Below are 18,483 nucleotides of genomic sequence, written 5' to 3' on the forward strand. Positions count from 1 at the left end.
TTCTTCTCAGTAGAATTTAAGAATCATTGACTACAATTACTTTTATACAGAATGTGATATTTCTTTAAAAAAAACTGTCATTAGTTGAATTCTTTTTCATATTTTTTCTTCTCAGTAGAATTTAGGAAATATTAATTACAATTGCTTTTATACAGAATATGATATTTCACTGGAAAACTGTCATCAGTTGAACTCTCTTTCACCTTTTTAAACTCAATAGAATTTAGGAAACATTACTTTTATACAGAATGTGATATTTCATTGGAAAACTGTCATTAGTTGAATTATCTTTCCCCTTTTTTTCTTCTCATCAGAATTTAGGAAACACTGACTACAATTACTTTTACACAGAATGTGATATTTCATTGGAAAACTGTCATCAGTTGAATTCTCTTTCACCTTTTTTCTTCTCAGTAGAATTTAAGAAACATTGACTACAATTGCTTTTACACAGAATGGGATATTTCACTGGAAAATCGTCATCAGTTGAATTCTCTTTCATCTTTTCTCTTCTGAATAGATTCAAACCTTATGAGATAACATATGAAAAAGTTGGAAAATAAAAATGAAATATATTTCATCTTATATCTCTGAATAATAGTAATCCGATGCCACTTTCCGATGGAATAATTTTTATAATTTTACTTTCTGAAAATATTTTACTTTAATTCGCAATTCAGCCCAAGAAGAAAATGCACCTGGCTGAATCACAGAACTGGGCTATAGCCGAAGAAGTTGACCTTCTTTTTTAGAAGTCGACCTTGATTTGTCATTGATCATGATTTTATTACTATTTTGATTTTAAGTTATGGCAAATTAATACACGTTCATCCGGATGCAATACACTTTTAACCTGCTTATAAATGAGGTTAACTTTGAGAAAGCCTCGTTGAATTATATCTTAGAAATTTTCATATATCTAGACCACTTGAATTCAGAAAGAAAATCGGATACTTCTCTGGCTACATATAAACTTGAAAAATTTAATGGATGAATTTATTGACCGTTTTATCTTATATTATGTATATTTTTACAAGATTAGGGGCTAAATTTTTTAACCAGTAGGCTATGTATCTACCAGATATTAGAAGTGCGTGCTTGTGATATGTTTAGTTATTAAATTATAAACCAATTTTCATAACTGAAATTTGGTAAATGGAGTTATCATCACAATAGCGGATATGCATCAAATTTTGGACCAAATCAGGTAAGGGGTGACGCTATTATTCTAACACCTTAACTGTTTGTTTTTTCTACCATTTAATTGAATGATACCTTCCATTAAGGAAATATGATGTCTTCCATAAAACTAATAATCCATAAAATATTTGAAGACCTGTGTGTTAAGTGATCATTTTTGCGTCGAATTATAGTTCTTTGAATGATTCAATTTAGTTTAATAGTTTAAAAGACAAAAATTCGGTTAAGGTAGGGGAAAGGAGATGAAGGATAAGAAAATCTAATAACTCAAAAGTAAAACAAGCCAGATAAAATTATTTTCGTATATGAACTTTGTACCCAAGATGTATAACTTCATCAATTTTTGAACCTGATTTCTCAACATAAAGTTTAGTTAAATTAACGTCCCACTGTCAAGCAATAGTGGGATTATTTCGGGATGGACTGCGTCATTTTGAACAGCAATCAGATGATGAGGATGAAAACTGAACAGGCATCCCCTTCTCCAAACTTCCACGCAACACCAGCGAAAGGACGTTTAGTTCCAATGGACTTAACGTGCAACAGACTCCCCTTACACGACGGTTCTTCGTTGGAATCGGGTCTCGAAACTTCAGCTCTCTGATTCCTAAGTCGAGGCTTTACCACTAGATCATCACGATTCCACTCAACATGAAGAAATCCAAATCCGGACTTGATTCTATTTTCTATACTACAAAGCAAAGAACAAATATTTTGATTTATCGCTAAAATTACAGACCAGAATCAATTTATGTATTTAATCTGTGAAAATAAAGATAATTTGCCTGTTGACAAGTATAAGAGTAGGATTATGCAAAAACAAATGCAGAAAGCTAAATGGTAAAGATTTAAAAAATAAATAGTATGTTATCTTCGAATTCAAAATTTTTTCCAAATTGCATTCGCTTATTTTTTAACAATATTCCTATTCCTATTCTAGTGTTCTATTTTTATAACCAAACACGTACAAAAAAGAAAGAAAGAAAATCTTACCATCGTCTTCACCCAACGATCTTGGTCTTGGGACGTAGCTCAATTCACTTGGAAACATAGTTTCAGTGCCTTTCCATACCTTCATTTCGCCAGTCACTGTATCCAACTTGATCAACTATAAGATTTTATTTTTCGATATGTAAAATAAACTGAAAATCGATCAGAATGCAACTCTGTTTTTCAATATGCTTTATATCATCAACCAGTGAACACGCATTTTACCTAAAAGATATACAATATTCCTTCTTTTTTTCACATTTCAAGGGACCGGGGAAATAATGATGAGAAAATACATCGGTAAAAATTCTAAGGAAAAATGAGAAGATGTGTGGGTGTTAATAGAGTTATAAATCAAGGGTTTCCAAACTGTAGGTCACGATCCATTGGTGGATCGTGCGCCAATAATATATCTTTCAGCAATTTGCAAAAACGTGATGTGGATTTAAAATCTTCATCAAAAGCACCTGTCAGTAACACGGTTAGTAAAAAAAGCGCAATATACAAACAAGCGACGCGGATTTCAGAAACAGCCAAATATTTTTACCGATATGTTACTGGTTCAAATAGTAGGGATTAATCATTATTATTGACTAATAAATATGAATCAACAAAGCTAAGGATACAAATACAAGGATTTACAAATAAAAATTGTTCTTTTAGATGTCGTTCTATTTTTAAAGGGTTACATGATTAACATTTTCTGAAAAGCACAAAGCAATTGAACAAATAAATGATTGACTAAAGCAAAGTATTAAAGACAATTGTTCGGACATTGTATTCTTTTAGTTTCTGTAATAAGGTAAATTACGGAACACTAAAGAGGTGAGTTCAAAATTAAGTTATAGGCTACAGAGTACCTAATTTATTCTGTAATAAGGTACTACTTTATAAGTAAACTGCGTTATAAGTACTTTATAATTAAAGTCTCTATAATAAAGTACTACTTTCTCTATAATAACGTACAATAAAGTACTACCTTCAATATTACAAATTGGCTCTATATATTACTTACTAATTTTTTATTCGCAGTTATAACGATAAAATATATGAAACTACCAAAAAAATAGGCTTAGAATAAAAATTGCATATTATACCGAATTCGCAAATTTGCCAGTATCAAAACTTCCAGATCCATATGCATATCTGTATTTCTTCGAGTTATACATAGAATAGTTTATTGTGGGCATGTCATAACCTGAAAAATCATAAAAACAATAATGCATTTGCATTAATTGTATTCAATATTTAAACTGGAAGAATATTAGTCATACAAATATTTAATCAAAATAGTTCATATTAATTTTTTTTTCAATTGACTGGAAAAAAAAGAATCAAATTCTGAAAAAAAATTACATATTTCTAAGATTTTCCCCATTGATTATTTTAAATTTAGCAAACTAAAAATTCATTCATTACCGTTAAAATGTGAAAATTTAATGACTCTACGCATGTAATGAAGCTTACAATAAAAATAAGCAAGTGAGCATGCATTAAAATAAATAAATGAAATATAAATTAATTACAAATAAATAGGATTTCCGAAGTGTAAAATAAAATACAAAAAATGACCCATTTATCAGACTAATATTCTATTTTAAAGAGAATAACATTGAGACTGGATTCGCAAGTTTCGACAACGATCAAAATGAAGATGCCCCGAGACCTATATTACCACAGTTACACATTAAAGCCATTATGAGAAATTTTGACTTTAAATAGACTTGTAGATGTTTCGCATATTTGGTCTCTCAGTAGAATCGGTTCAGAATACATCTACCTCCAACACTGAAGCCAAGATTCTAAACGAACTATTTTTCACAAATTGCGAGTAAAAAAAACTAAATTAGTTCTAGCTTTCTTTTTTTAGTATATAAATATAATAAATATAAATAAAAGTATATAAATATAATAATAATATAAATATAATATAATATAATAAAAGTTTAATAAATATAAATAAAAATGTAATAAAACAGATTCATGCGCCCTTTTTAAGAATTATATTCTCTTAAATGATCAAGGAATCCACTGAAATAATGTTGACGAAAAAAAAAACCCGAAAATGAACAAAAAAAAATTTATTATTTAATGACTTTAAAAAAATGACTTTAAATTTTTACAAATAAAGGTCATTTTCACGAAAAAGAATTTTTATTACAATTTTAACAGAATTCATTTACATTTTTTTTAAATAATCGTTTGCATTCTGATAGGAAAAAAATATTTTCTTTTTTTAGAGTTGAGATGTAAAAAAATGAAAATCAATTCGTTTAAGCAACAACTAGAAAGAAATACTCTTACCATATAAAAAAATAATGTTATTAATTCACAAAAATTATTGCTGATTTTAGATTTTCCATTTTTGAAATAAATTTAATTTTGACAACTTTTTAATCATTTTTATTTTTACGGAATCAAGAGACCGGCCCAAGAAAGAAATATAAAATATCTGCGTTGGAAAGTGTCATTTAAATACTGACACAATATTGTGGCGGCATATTTCTGTCTACTTAGAATGCAAATTAAATGCTCTTGGCGAAAAATACAAATTTATAAACTAACTTATTTTGGGAATATCAGATCACTAAAATAATTGCTTAAGCTACCGTTGCGCCATCTATGGACAAATATTATAAATATTTTCCAAACAGGTATACAATTGTTAGATTGAAATATAATAATGGAAGATATAGATTATATTCAATGAAAAACGGTTTATACTATAATATTCATTGGCATTCAAAATAAAAATAATAAATACCTGCTTCGCCCTTTGTTTCTGGGGTCAGAAAAATAACTCCATTCTCTTGTATCACCGCAGTTGCTTGTGTGTCTTTAAGAGTTACTAAATTTTTTCCAGGCTTTCCTTCCTAAAAATATTTTTAAACTGTACATACAAAATATATTATTAAAACAATTAATGCAAAATAAAATTTAATATGGTTTTCATGCAATTGTCTCTTGACTGAAATCATTACCAGATGTACTATTGATAATTAACAATAGTTTTGTAATTGCTGTATGAATCTATTTATTTAAGCAAGCTATAAGAATCAGTGATTTTTTTTCAGCACAAATGCTCAGTAAAATTTAACTGGGAAAGTACATATTTTTTTTCTGTATCGTTTAAAATTTGCAAAACGATACAAAAAGGAAACAAAAATAATTACCTATTTTTAATCAACGTTGCTATGCGTCATCTTTTGAACGAGTTAACTCTTCTCTGACTTATAAACTAATGACTTCATATTTTGATGCAAAATTACACATAACCTAAAGTGTTAGAAATATGCTAGCATAGCACATTCCTGGGATGGGAGTTTCAATCTAATTACATAACGAATTCAAAACAATTGATGGGTTAAACCTATAATTTCTTAGTCAATAGAGATCTTTTCTTTACACCAAGATTTACTCTTGCTAGCTATGCAATAAAACCACAAATAATTTTGAGAAAGTACTTCCATATTATTAAAGAGCATTAGTTTGTTTAGTTTAATTATGCTAAAGTACTATTTTAAAGCAACGCTAGAACTATTTTGAGACGGACCTCGTAAGTTTGAACCACGGTCAGATGACTAGGACGACACCTGAAACTTTCACATGACACAAGCGGGAAGACGTTTGGTCCCGACGAATTTAACGTATACCATACCTGCTTACCCGACGGTTCTTCGGTGGAATCAGATCTCGAATCTGAAATCCTCCGGTTTCGAAACCGAGACCTTACCCCCATGCCACCGCGAGAAGTGCCGCTCAATGCCCATGCCGAGCATTGAGAAGTCTATCAGATTCCAGGGATAACATTTCAATTCCAAACGAAATTCATTCGTTCAGTACCAAAACGAAACCGGTGGGAATACTGAAATTAATAATTATAACATAGCATATTAAAAAGTGATGTTTGGTGGGAGAGTGGTTTTTATTTGGGGGGGGGGCTCAATTACTGAGATACAATTAACACAAGATTACAGAAAAACTGACTGTACAATCTGAACACTTTTTTCCTAACCGATTAAAATTAAAATTCGATGCCAAACTATAACTGTAATCAAAAGATTATATATTAAATTTCATTCATTTAAATCATTGTTCTTATGTCGTATTGCATTTACATAAATACGTAAGTATAGATCAGCAGTCAATCAAATTTTTGACAGATTTGGTTCAAAATTGGATTTAAAAAAAACTGCCTTTTAGATGATGTGTATAAAATTATATATATATATCTAACTCTTTATGTTTAGTAATTATTGAATTCACCGGTATTCGAACGGCACACAGCCAGACTCCCTGTGAATAGAATTAATTCAAAATTTGACAAAAATCTACACATTTGGTCTAAAAAATTTTCCAGCAGAAAGCGTTACTAAGTTGTCATGTTCACAGACAGACAGATAGAAATAATGCCAAAAATGTGTTTTTCAAACTCAGGAAGATCTAAAATGTAGAAATTCGTCCAAATCTCGAGTTCATTTTTTTTAGTGATTATAATAGTTTCTCTAGACTTCATTTACGAGAGAAAAAAAAAAGGGCGAATTTACGAAACCGTGTAAATAGTTTATCAGAAATAATAAATTTACCAAGGCAAGCACAGACAGTTTCTCAAATGTGTAGGAAAAAATTTCATATACGAGAAGAAAAACCATCAGGAGTGGTCTCTCCAAAAGTTTCTCCTATAACTCTCTAATAAAGTTGTCATGCCAAACTAGATTTTGCAATGTCATTGGCATTCAATAGTTATGAAATATTAACTTTTGGGGTGAATTTAGCATTTTACTGAATCCATCGTGTCATCATTGGAGAGTTTTTTGGCGATTAAGCTCTGGGGTGTCTTAATAGTATCCGAAAATCTATCTTGTGTATTTAGGCACGTTTTTCACAACCGATTGAAACAATGATTTGACACAAAACTGCACTTTTAGTCCCAAAATCTCATATCAAATTTCATATATTTAACTAACTGCGTTTTTGAATTAGCGCGTTTACATGTTTCTGAAAGCACAGATCGACCGACAAGCAACCCTTTGTTATATTTGGCTCAAAATTTGATAGGTGTCTATATTACAAAGGTTAAATATGTGTACCGAATCTTATCTCTCTAGCTTTCTTCGTCTTGTAGTTATCCAACTAACTTATATTCGAACAATCGGACAAACAGACTTCCTCTGAACAGATTTTAATAAAATATTATAGAAATCTGCAAATTTAGCCTGAAGACTATATACCAAATTTCATCCATCTAGTTCAAAGCGTTTTTGAGTTATTTTTTTCAGATACAAACAGGCGAATATTTTCCGAAAATGTGTTTTTCGAACGCAAGGAGGTCTGAAGTGCGAAGATTCGTCAAAATCTCGAGTTCGAATTTTTTGGCGATTACTATACTTTTTCTATACTACATATAAGAGAAACTAAAAAAAAAAATGACAAATTTTCGAGAGCGGGTAAATCGTATTATGAGAAAGAGCAAATTTACGAAATAAGAATCTCTCATCTGCAAAGAAAAGAGATTATATTAGTAGCACTTATCGTATTACTCTCAGATATTTCATAAAAATTATAAATGAACGTGTGAGACATTTAATAGTATGTCGCACATAATGCATGTTAAGGATTGGCCTATTTCTTCTAATTCGGTAAATAATTTACAAATATTATCAATTCTTTTTCAAAAACTTTTGCCACAAAACTTACGTGAAACAATAGAGGAATGACGAATCTTGTGAAGATGGCTTTGCAGGAGGCATTCAGTCGGCCCGCTCGGAGGTCTTTCAGGAAGAATTTGTCCATTACCTCCGAATTGGGAAAGGCCATGATGTCGACAACAAGGTGGGTGCCATCTTCGTAAGCATTGATGTGGTGGAAGAAGAATAAAGTGTCGGCCTCGAATTTGACCTTGACTTCTTTCCCTGTGCGTCTCTCGATGAGATGCAATTTGGTCTGAAATTTCAAGAAATATGCTCAAAGAGATTTTCTTAAAATTTTTAATTAATTAAAAATGAAAAGAAATTTTGACGCTTTCTCGCTTTAACTTTCAAAAATGTTGCGATACAAAAATGATTTTTATTTCATTTAAAATTTAAAAACTATCTAGCACTACATTTTGAAGTTATCGTATTATTGAATTTACTTATACTCGGACAAACAAATAAGGTTCCTGTGGATGGATTTATTTTGATCGAAGTCCATAAGTTTTGACCATATACTATATTTAAACCGTTTACTTCAAAGTCTCTTTAAATTATTGTTGTTTCTTATGGCACTTTCCATGGACAAGCCCTCTGTTATGAATACAGCGATTTTAAGCCGGTGGGGGATCGTCGCTTGTTTTTCTAGTAGCGCCAACTAGAGCCAAGAGTACGACTTTGCTACTCACGCATCACTCATTCGCTTGCACAACCCCTTTTTAAAGGAGGGTACATTCACACATCTCACAGATAGAACAATGGAAGAACAACCATGCCCAAACCGGGACTCGAACCCGTGACGCCCAGATCACGGAAAAGACGCGCTACCCCTATGCCAGGACGTCGGCTTAAATAATTGTGCTTACCATTAACAGACAGACAGATATAATTCCAAAAAATGTATTTCTCAAATTCAAAGAAATGCACCAAATTCTTGCCAAATTTTGCGCAGAGATGCGTCAAATTCTCGAATTTAAATTTTTCAATAATTGCAATACTTTCCCTCGGTAAATTTCGTATATGGGAAGTAAGAATATTTAAGATTAGTACTTGTTTTGTTGATCAAGTTTTTGCTTTGTTGTTGGAGCCCTAAGGAAGAAGGCAATGACTTCTATCCAGTCCATACTAGATAATTTATCATCATCAGTAAAAAAAAAAAAATGGTGAACTGATATTTTCTTTAATAATGAATTAATCGCCATGGTTGGACTGACTACTAGAGTTTTTCTGAAATACAGATACGAGTCAATTTCTATCGAAATTTATTCAGCAATTCAACCTACCTCTGATATACTTGCACTTAATCAGATTTCTACCTCGGGTTACATCTAGATGTTCTAAGATTGCTTTGATCTACAGGTGATATCGTATTACCCATTTATTTAATTTTAGATTAATGAATTTAGTTAGACAATAAAAAAATAATTAAGAAATTGATCTAATATTGAAATCATTGAATGATTCCATAAAGTACGATAAATAATTCCTAACTGAAGTTCCTTACAGTTATCATTAATTAATAATCACTTTAATCTTTATTTTTTCGAGTTCGGAGAAACAGTAAAATTTTTCTGACGAATACATGGTTATGATAACATTATCCGTCCAGTACGAGAACTTATAAAAGAATTTTTGATTTAAAATAATGAAATTTTTGGATGCTTTCCATGAATTAAAACATTAACAAAACTCAGTACCCTCATTGTAGGAGTCCACTCCAGACAGTCTCTGACGCAGTACCCTTTGATTCCCGACGCTGCCATCTTGACCGTGTTGACGAGGAGGGGTTGTTTCAGGAACAAAATGTAATTTTCGCTCAGAGCAAAGCTGTGGTAATAGCTGTAGGTAGTTTTCTGACTAGAACTGATGGTGGTCATAATGGAGGCTCCACGCTCAAATCCTTTCTCACCTAGAAGAAGAAAATTTTCTTGAAAAATTCTTGGTTTTGAACAAAGCATGCTCGATATACAAAAATCACATAGGCATATTTTTTTTAATATTTTTGAAATTTGTTATTTATTTAATCCAAACAGAACTCGGGGAACTCGGGGAAGTTAGATAATGCAGGTATGATCTAAAACTATGCAAAAATTTCATTTCTGTTACGACGGCAATAAGAAAAATGAAATAACAATATGTTGTTGTTGTTTATTGCACTTGTCATAGACAAGCCAGCAAAGTCAGCGGTTTTAATGTCTCTTGTTTCAGTAGCCCAATCTAAGACCAGGAGTACGTCATAGCTGCTCATCCGTCACATCCCTTTTCACGGGGCGGACTTCATTCATACATTTTATTCACTCATCATAATTTAGACCTGATCAGAAAACGATCACATCTGAGCAATCACAATACCCCAGTGATATTGTCTTGACTTGGAGGACTTTGTGGTCTCGACAGATTTATACGTGCACCTGCCACTATGTACAAGGAGAGTCTTCTACCGGCTGAGTTTAGTTTATAAAGAATTCATAGGATAGTATAACGAGCTAACATTCTATAAAACAAAATCGTACGTTTAAAACGAAAGTTGTTTGATTTCACTTAAAACATCTCATAATCTGATGTTACAGTTTTATATCTATTTTCAACTTGCTATTTATCAGAAAAAGTGATTCATAATTTAACAAAAAATTGCTGCAAGAGGCCTGGACGAAATAAAACAATCTGAAATCACACAAAAAAACAGGTCAGAAACACCAACCGCATGAACTAGAGAGTGCTGCTCGTGATATAATCATTTGGAAGTATTGTTTCCAATAGCAACAATCATCTGGAATTCTTATTGCACGATGAGAATATATCGCCATTTCTAAATGTTAAGAAGATGGATATGCCTCAACGCAAATATCTCTGCGCCACTGCAATTCTTCGTGCAATGTCGAATATTTTGAAAAATGTCTGCCAATCCCCTCTTCCACCAATGCGGGACAAGCATAAGTATAAGTTCCATTTTTATAGCTTTATAAGACTTCAAAAAGTTGTGTTGAGCCTTAAGCACTAAAATGTTGTCTAAGTCAAAAGTACCGCAAAAATAAATTTTCGCCTTTTACTGGCTTTCATATTTATATTTTCGTGTATTCTTCTAAGTTATGCCTTGGTTCCGTATACCATGTTCATTTATTTAGGGTTCTTGCATTGGAGACATTGCCAAAATTTTCTTTTTATAATTGTAGTGAAGTAACATTTTTCTTTCTTTTTTATGATGTTCATTCATTCAGTAGTACTCTGTACTGAAGACCATTATCAAAACTTTTTATTTACCATTGTTGTCAATGTAACATTTTTACTTTCTGCTGTTTGAAGTAAGTGAAGAGAAAGCATTATATTTTGCCCAAAAAAATTCAAATTCGAAATTTTTCGGAAGTCTATGTTTTACAACTGGGTACAGTAAACGCTCTTTTGGATTATGTCTGTCTTTTGTGGACACAATAACTGAAAAGGGCTTTAAACTTAAAATTTTTAATGTAGTCTTTAAATCAAATTTATAGATTTCTGTCAAATTTTGAAAAAAATTCTTTCACAGGAAGTTTGTTTATCTGGTTGTCCGAATATAAATGAAGAAATAACTATAAAACTTTAAATAGATAAAATCTAGAACACAATTTTAGCATCTAAAGTGTGGATCCATATTAAATTTTAAGTCATCCGTTAAAGTACTTTTGTCGCATATAAATGCAATATCTCGGGGGAAAATATGCAGCAACTTGTATAAATAAAATTCGGTTCAAAATTGTAGCATTTAAAGCTAATTGTAGCATTTAACCATTTTTAGCTAAATTTATCGCAAAGTTGACTATTTGTTTGTCTGCTTATTCTCGTGCATATAAAGGCAATCATTCAAAAACATAATGAGTTAGATAAATGAAATTTGGCGCATGATCTTGTTATTAAAATTATAGTTATGAATCAAATTTGGGTTCTAGCTGGTTAAGAAAAGTTGTTCAATAAGCATACTTTGTTTTGTTTGCTATGCGGCAAGACACTAAGTGCTTATGAATGGGACTCTGAAAATAAAAATCTGAGTATTCGTGACATTGACGACTTCAGCCAATGTTCAAAATTTCATGCTGAAGGAAGAAAAGCAATAAAAAAAATTTTTAGTAAGCAAGAAAATTTCGGATCTCTCATCTCGGTCCCCCCCCCTTTTTTTTTTTTTATAAAGTTCATCTATATCCACACCAAACCGGATAGGAATCACGTGAGCTATAAAAATGGAGATACTATTCAGTATCGAGTTCGGAAAGCCTCTATACTTTCGCACATGCGTCAGGAGGTGCTTATTAAGTCAGTAAAAGGTGGTGAGGTGAAATGTGAAAGAAGAAAATGTTTTATTTAGCAATAGAATGAACTCAAATTATTTACGGAATTAAGAGACATAATAATTATTCATCTTTCAGCATATCACCCCTTATCGAAATACAATAATCGAAAAGTGCTAGTCTCGGTATCCAGAAACGAATAGTATGTTGGGATGTTAAGATTATTTTGTGGCTCACTTTAGGTCGGACAATTCTATTCTACATTTGCCTTGTTTCGGTGTTTTCTACCACTCCTAACAATTAGAAACTAAATTTTGAAGCGCTTTCCATGAAAAAAAAAATATATTAAAAATCAATCAAATGCAAAAAAAAAAAAAAAAATCAATGCGAAAATAACAGTCAGGTAAAGTTTTCAGACCGTTTGAAATAGCTCATAAATTTACTAGAAAAAAAAAACAGCTTTCAAATCGTTGTTAATAGTACTCATTTGGACATACTTAAAAAAATTTTTTGTTTAACTTTTTTTTTTTTTGCATTATTTGTAATTGTTTACTTTTGTAGACATATTTTTTTAAATTCAAAACATGTTAATAATAACATTCGAGCAGGAACAAAAGAGTTTCACATACTCACCTGCAGGTAGTTTTCGAGGGTTTAATTTCATGACGTGGTATCGCAGTCCCGTCATGAAACTGGCGCAGAGATTATAAACAGATCCGTCCGGACAGATGTGTGGATGAGAGCTGGCCAGATTGACGGACACCAAATCTCTCAAGTCTATCTAATTCACGCAAAATATAATTAGATATTATTAGAAAAAATCATTTCCTTGGTTGATATATCCAAGCAGATAAAATTCAATAGAAAATACAGGTATACATATTTTTTATTAAGAGCACTTTCTTTCCTTTGAGTTTTTATTCGTTTTGTAAGTTTACATTCACATGCTTACATTGATAAATTTTCTTTTTAAACAAGATTCACATTTTTTTTTTTTTTTTTTTTTGTATAGCACAATCTTCGAAAATGTTCAATATTTTTTTATTAAAGAAATTTTGGTTAATCATTTGATCCTATTAGTTTAATTAATAACAAAGTATTAGAAGGAGAGGAAGAAAACCCGAAGAGTTTATTCTATATGGTGTCATAACAAGATGTCTGCACTTTTTCATATGCTACTTTTGAAATTTTGCAAGAAATTGTCAACTGGAACGAATTCTTTAGATAATTTTTTTAACAATTCAAGCTTTCCATAGACGTAGCTTTTTTTTTTGTTGTTTGTTTGAGGAGAGGCTATTTTAATTGTGCATAGCAACAAAATTAAAATAGTTTGCTAGATTGCATTGTTAAAACTAGCTTTTGACTCAATGTTCACATCTATTTATAATAATAAATGCAATTTGCACATGTTCATATGATATACATCATGTACACACGCTTATACTAACTAAAATGTGTTATCTACCTGAAACACGTATGTTTATACTAAGTGCAACGCTTTATCTTTACCCTTCTTTAATTTAACATTTGTCTTTTGCAGATATTTTTTCAGTAACAAAAACCTTGCAAATGAGACAAACATCCACAAAATAACATTTCTGAAAGTTAAAAAAACAAACATATTTTTTATAAAAATTACGAAATTTAACTTTTAATACAATCCCACCCACACCACCCCCTTTCCTTCCCATTTCTTTTAATCATATTTAGCAAAAGTTTACCCCTGTCCTAACGATTAGCAGAAAAGTTCGAAACCTGTAAAACAAAAATTGACAGAGTTATTTCATTTTAAAATGTGGGCTGACTCAGTTTATGAGAATTTCAATGTTATTGGGTGTGTTTAAATGCGACTCCACCTACTTCTAATACGTTTTCTGTTAGCAGTACTGCTTTCCTGAAATAAATCTGAAAATTTGTATTTTGACAAAAACCTTTATGGTATCTAGTGATCTTTTTAGTCTCTGGTTAAAATTTACAAAATACATTTTTTTAACTTGGAAAACATGTAGAATTTTATGCCAAATAAACAACGTTAAGGGAAAGTCGTGTTACAATATTTAATTGCTAAAAAAACTGCAACTAATTATTCTCTGCTGTCTGAAACACTATATGGAAAAACTACTAAAACACTATTAAAAATATCCCCGCCTTTTTTGGTCGGTGTTACTCAACTTCAGTTTCAGCTCAGTTGTCCTCTCAACTTCAATTTTAGCATCCAGCAGCTGAAACAGGTATTTTTTAAGTTTAAATGGAACTGATTTATTGCGCGTGAATAAACTTAAGCATGAATAAATATCAAATATTGATGTAATTATTATTTTCTTAATTCATCATTAAATATATTCTGCCACCAAAATTGAAACTAATCTGATTTCGAAATAAAAAAAAGTTATTGCTAATAGTTTTATCCAGTTTTTTTAATTATTATTATTATTTCGCATTTAGCATGCCATTTTTTTTTCTTTTGATGGATCACTGTTTATTTTTAATATTACTATATATTTAAATTTAAAATGCGCTACAAATTATATATTTTTTTTGTTTTTTGTTTTTTAACACTCAGCCAGCATACATAATACTTTCTACTACAACTTCCGTAGTTAGTCTGTGATAATTACATTCGAGATGTTTTTTAACAGTATAATAGTCTGCATGGACTAACATATCTTCTAGAAACTAAAAGGAAAAAAATGGGATAGTTTAAAAAGTCTAACTTTGTAATTTTATGCCATTGATTTTTTTTAATTTCAGAAAAATGCTTCCATTGCTTCAATTGAAAATATGCATCATTGGGACCTTATTTGAAAACTTCATGCAATTGGAAGCAGGTATGTGTCTACGACAGCGGTAGTACAAATAAACTACCAACTAAACTCAGTGGCCCGACAGCCCATGTGAGCCAAGGCTTACCGTGTCCATATCTGCTTTCTTGACCGAGGGCCCTGGCTGCAACGCGTTGTCCCGTTAGCTAGTCAGCTTAACGTGGAACCCCCAGTGTTTGGTTCTCAACCATGCTTGGTCCTCAATTTATCGATTCACTGAAGAGATGAAAGGCTGAGTCGACTTGCCCAGACCGAGGATCAAATCTCGGACCTGTGCGTTGGGAGCGCGAAGCGCTACCACTACGCCACCGGGCATAGTACAATTAAAAGCCGAGTGAAATAACACGTTGAACTCAGTGTATTCGTAGTTTTTGAATCCATTTCTGTACTTGCAAGAGGAAAAGGATATGACTTTACAACACAGTGTACGATACCAAGCAATTAAATGGCATACACAAATAATATTATCATGTGACTGTAAAACGAATGAATCGACTCCATGTCAGCTGTTTCTTGGGCATTTCTTGCACTCCTGAATCAAAAGTTTAATGTCCTCAGAGAAAACATATAGAGATATCGAACAAAAATAGACCTAAACTTCCCGATAGTCGCAACATTTTCCATCTGTCATAAACAATATGTAGAGAGACGCTTTTACAAAATAGAAAAGAAAAAATATTTTATCTGCTTCCTTGATGACTTCCGCTTTGTTACTTAAACTTCCTGCAGCTGCTAGTAGTAGTAGCCTGACTGAACAGGTTAAGGGTGAAACATACTTGGGTATTTTATCACTGGATTTAATAACAATAGTATATGCAACTGTCAGAGAATGCATTTCGTAGCAAAATCTGTTATCTGATACTGTCAGTTATTCCTATTTGTATATATTAAAATAAATAAAAGTTATTGTGATATGTATATGTTCATGTTCTACATCTTCTCCTAAAAAATTGGGCCTAACTCAGCCAAATTTTGCCCACATTATTCAAAACAAAAACAACTTTTTTTTTTCAAATCTACCTAGTCATGGTATAATTCTTTCACCTCAACATCATATTAACTTTAACGAGTTGGAATTGTCTCCCCCAAACTTTCTCGCATACTCTCTAATAATGGTGAATTTGTCTTTTAGGTGCATTTTTTACAAACCAGTTAAAGCCAAACTTTGACACAGAACTATAATTACAGTCACAAAATCACATATAAAATGTGATATATTTAAGACATTGCGTTTGGAGTCACTTTTACATGTTTCAGAAAGTATAGATCGAACAGGCGTTCAACTCTTTGTTGGATTTAACTCAAAATTTGATTACAATATAAATGTTAAAAATATCTATTGAATTTTATCCATCTAACTCTGTTTGTTTTGGTGATATCATGGTAACTTATATTCGAACAGTTGGACAGATAGACTTCATCTGAATGAATTTGTTCAAAATTTGGAAGAAATCTATAAATTTGATAACAGCAAAAAAAAGCACAATTTTTAAACTCAGGAAAGTTTAAAACGTGGAATCAAAATTTCGAGTTCGAATTTTTTGATATTTGCACTACTTTCTCTGCACTTCATATAGGGCAAAGTTGGGGGAAAAAGTGCATAATTGTATTGATATTTAGTTCCGTTGATCACCGTGGAGCCTTTTACGCTTGGCCCACCCCCCGAGATATGTCACGTTGCAGTCACGTTCCTCTTTTTTACTGATTTGGATTCATGTATATTATTTATGTTTACTTTCTTCCAAAATAAATGTATATTATTTTGAAATTTTTCTTCTAGGTGACTCGTGTCAAGCTTCACACTCTTAAATGAGTAGAGGGTGAGATGAAAAGAAAAATAAGTAAATACCATTTACGATTGAATTTAATTACATGTCCTTCATTCAAACGTTCATAGATTAATTATCCTTCATCGATTCGGTTCAGTCTTGATATGGATCTAAACTTGGATGATAATAGTGTATGCCAAATTTTATTCACCCAACTCTTTTAATTTTGTAACTATCGTGTTCGCTTATACTCACAAAACAAGACAAACAGACTTCGTCAGAATGAATTGCTTTCAAAATTCTAAATTCCAGACTTCATCTATCGAGCTCAAAGCATTTTTGAGTTACCCAATTTTCAAACAGATAGATACACATAATTCTAAAAATCTGTTTTTCGAACTCTGAAATGTGGATATTTGTCAAAAACTCGAGTTTAAATCTTTAGACTATTACAATACTTTCTCTTTGTATACTTTCGTACATGAAAAATTAAAAAAGTCATGCCGGCGTCCTGGCATAGGGGTAGCGCGTCTTCCCCGTGATCTGGGCGTCCCGGTTTGGGCATGGTTGTTCTTCTGTTGTTCGATGTGTGAATGTGCCCTCCTGTAAAAAGGGGTTGTGCAAGCGAATGAGTGATGCGTGAGTAGCAAAGTCGTACTCTTGGCCCTAGTTGGCGCTGCTATAAAAAATAAGAGACGTTCCCCTCAGGCTTAAATCGCTGTCTTCGTAACAGCGGGCTTGTCGGTGGCAAGTGCCGTAAGAAACAAACAAACAAACAAAAAAAGTCATGAAAATGTTTTTTTTTTTTTTTAATATATTATAGAATGGTGAAATTCACCTGAAATATAATTCGGGAACTCTTTATTGTTCTTTATTGCTATTTTAGTCGCACATTCTTTTAACACGCTTAGGAAATCACATTTTATATGAATGAGTCATACGAGAATGTGTTGCGTTAGTTGGCACTTTCAGTAACACTTAACACATGCAGGTGTATATTTTCAACATGATTCTAAAAGGGTCCTTTTCTAGTGCAATGGGAACTCAAGAAGGAAAGTTATTGGGAGAAATGTCCATTTTTATTACTCCCACATGCTTCTTTGTTTATTCAGTTATATTAACACACCATTTGGAAGCAATGCTAGAATTATTCTGAAACAGATCTCTTAAATCTATGTGATCTATCACCGTTTGCGCTATTTTAATTTCTAGCATAAGAAGTATGGAGAAAGTATTCAGTCATCAAAAAATTCGAAATCGAGATTTTGACGAATCTGAACGTTTTAGACCATCATGAGTTCGAAAAATACATTTTTGACATACTGTCTGTCTGTCCATGAACGCAATAACACCAAAATACTTCGTGTTAGAGGAAATTTGATATATAATCTTTACACTAAATTTGCAGATTTTTATCAAATTTTTAATAATTTTTATTTGGAGGAAATCTGTCTGTCTGAGCTGTTAGAATATAATTTAACATAACTACAAAACGAAGAGAACCAGTGAATAAAATTCGTTGTACAAATCTAACATCCATATTGAAAACCCTTGCCAAATTTTGAGCCAAATACAACAAAGTGTTGAACGTCTGTTGACTTATATTAACGTCTCATTTTAAAACAACACTAATGCTGTTTTGGGACGGGACTCGTAATTTTGAACCACCGTCAGATGACGAGGACGGCACCTGAGCTGGTACCACCCTCTCCAAACTTCCACATCACATCAGCAGGGAATATGTTTAGCCCCG

General features: G+C 31.8%; 1 protein-coding gene across 1 annotated transcript in view; it reads right to left on the bottom strand.

The window, feature by feature from the left end:
- The window catches only part of LOC129989206 (carotenoid-cleaving dioxygenase, mitochondrial-like), a 34,109-nt gene that overhangs the window by 1,241 nt on the left and 14,385 nt on the right, over positions 1-18,483 (bottom strand). The window contains exons 5-10 of the mRNA XM_056097584.1: positions 12,773-12,920; positions 9,578-9,789; positions 7,888-8,133; positions 4,955-5,063; positions 3,288-3,388; positions 2,194-2,308 (exon numbers count right to left, since the gene is read on the bottom strand). Coding sequence (XP_055953559.1) covers positions 2,194-2,308; positions 3,288-3,388; positions 4,955-5,063; positions 7,888-8,133; positions 9,578-9,789; positions 12,773-12,920 — 931 coding nt within the window. The remainder of the gene's footprint in view (positions 1-2,193; positions 2,309-3,287; positions 3,389-4,954; positions 5,064-7,887; positions 8,134-9,577; positions 9,790-12,772; positions 12,921-18,483) is intronic.

This window comes from Argiope bruennichi, chromosome 10 (assembly GCF_947563725.1).
Source record: "Argiope bruennichi chromosome 10, qqArgBrue1.1, whole genome shotgun sequence".
NCBI lineage: Eukaryota > Metazoa > Arthropoda > Arachnida > Araneae > Araneidae > Argiope > Argiope bruennichi.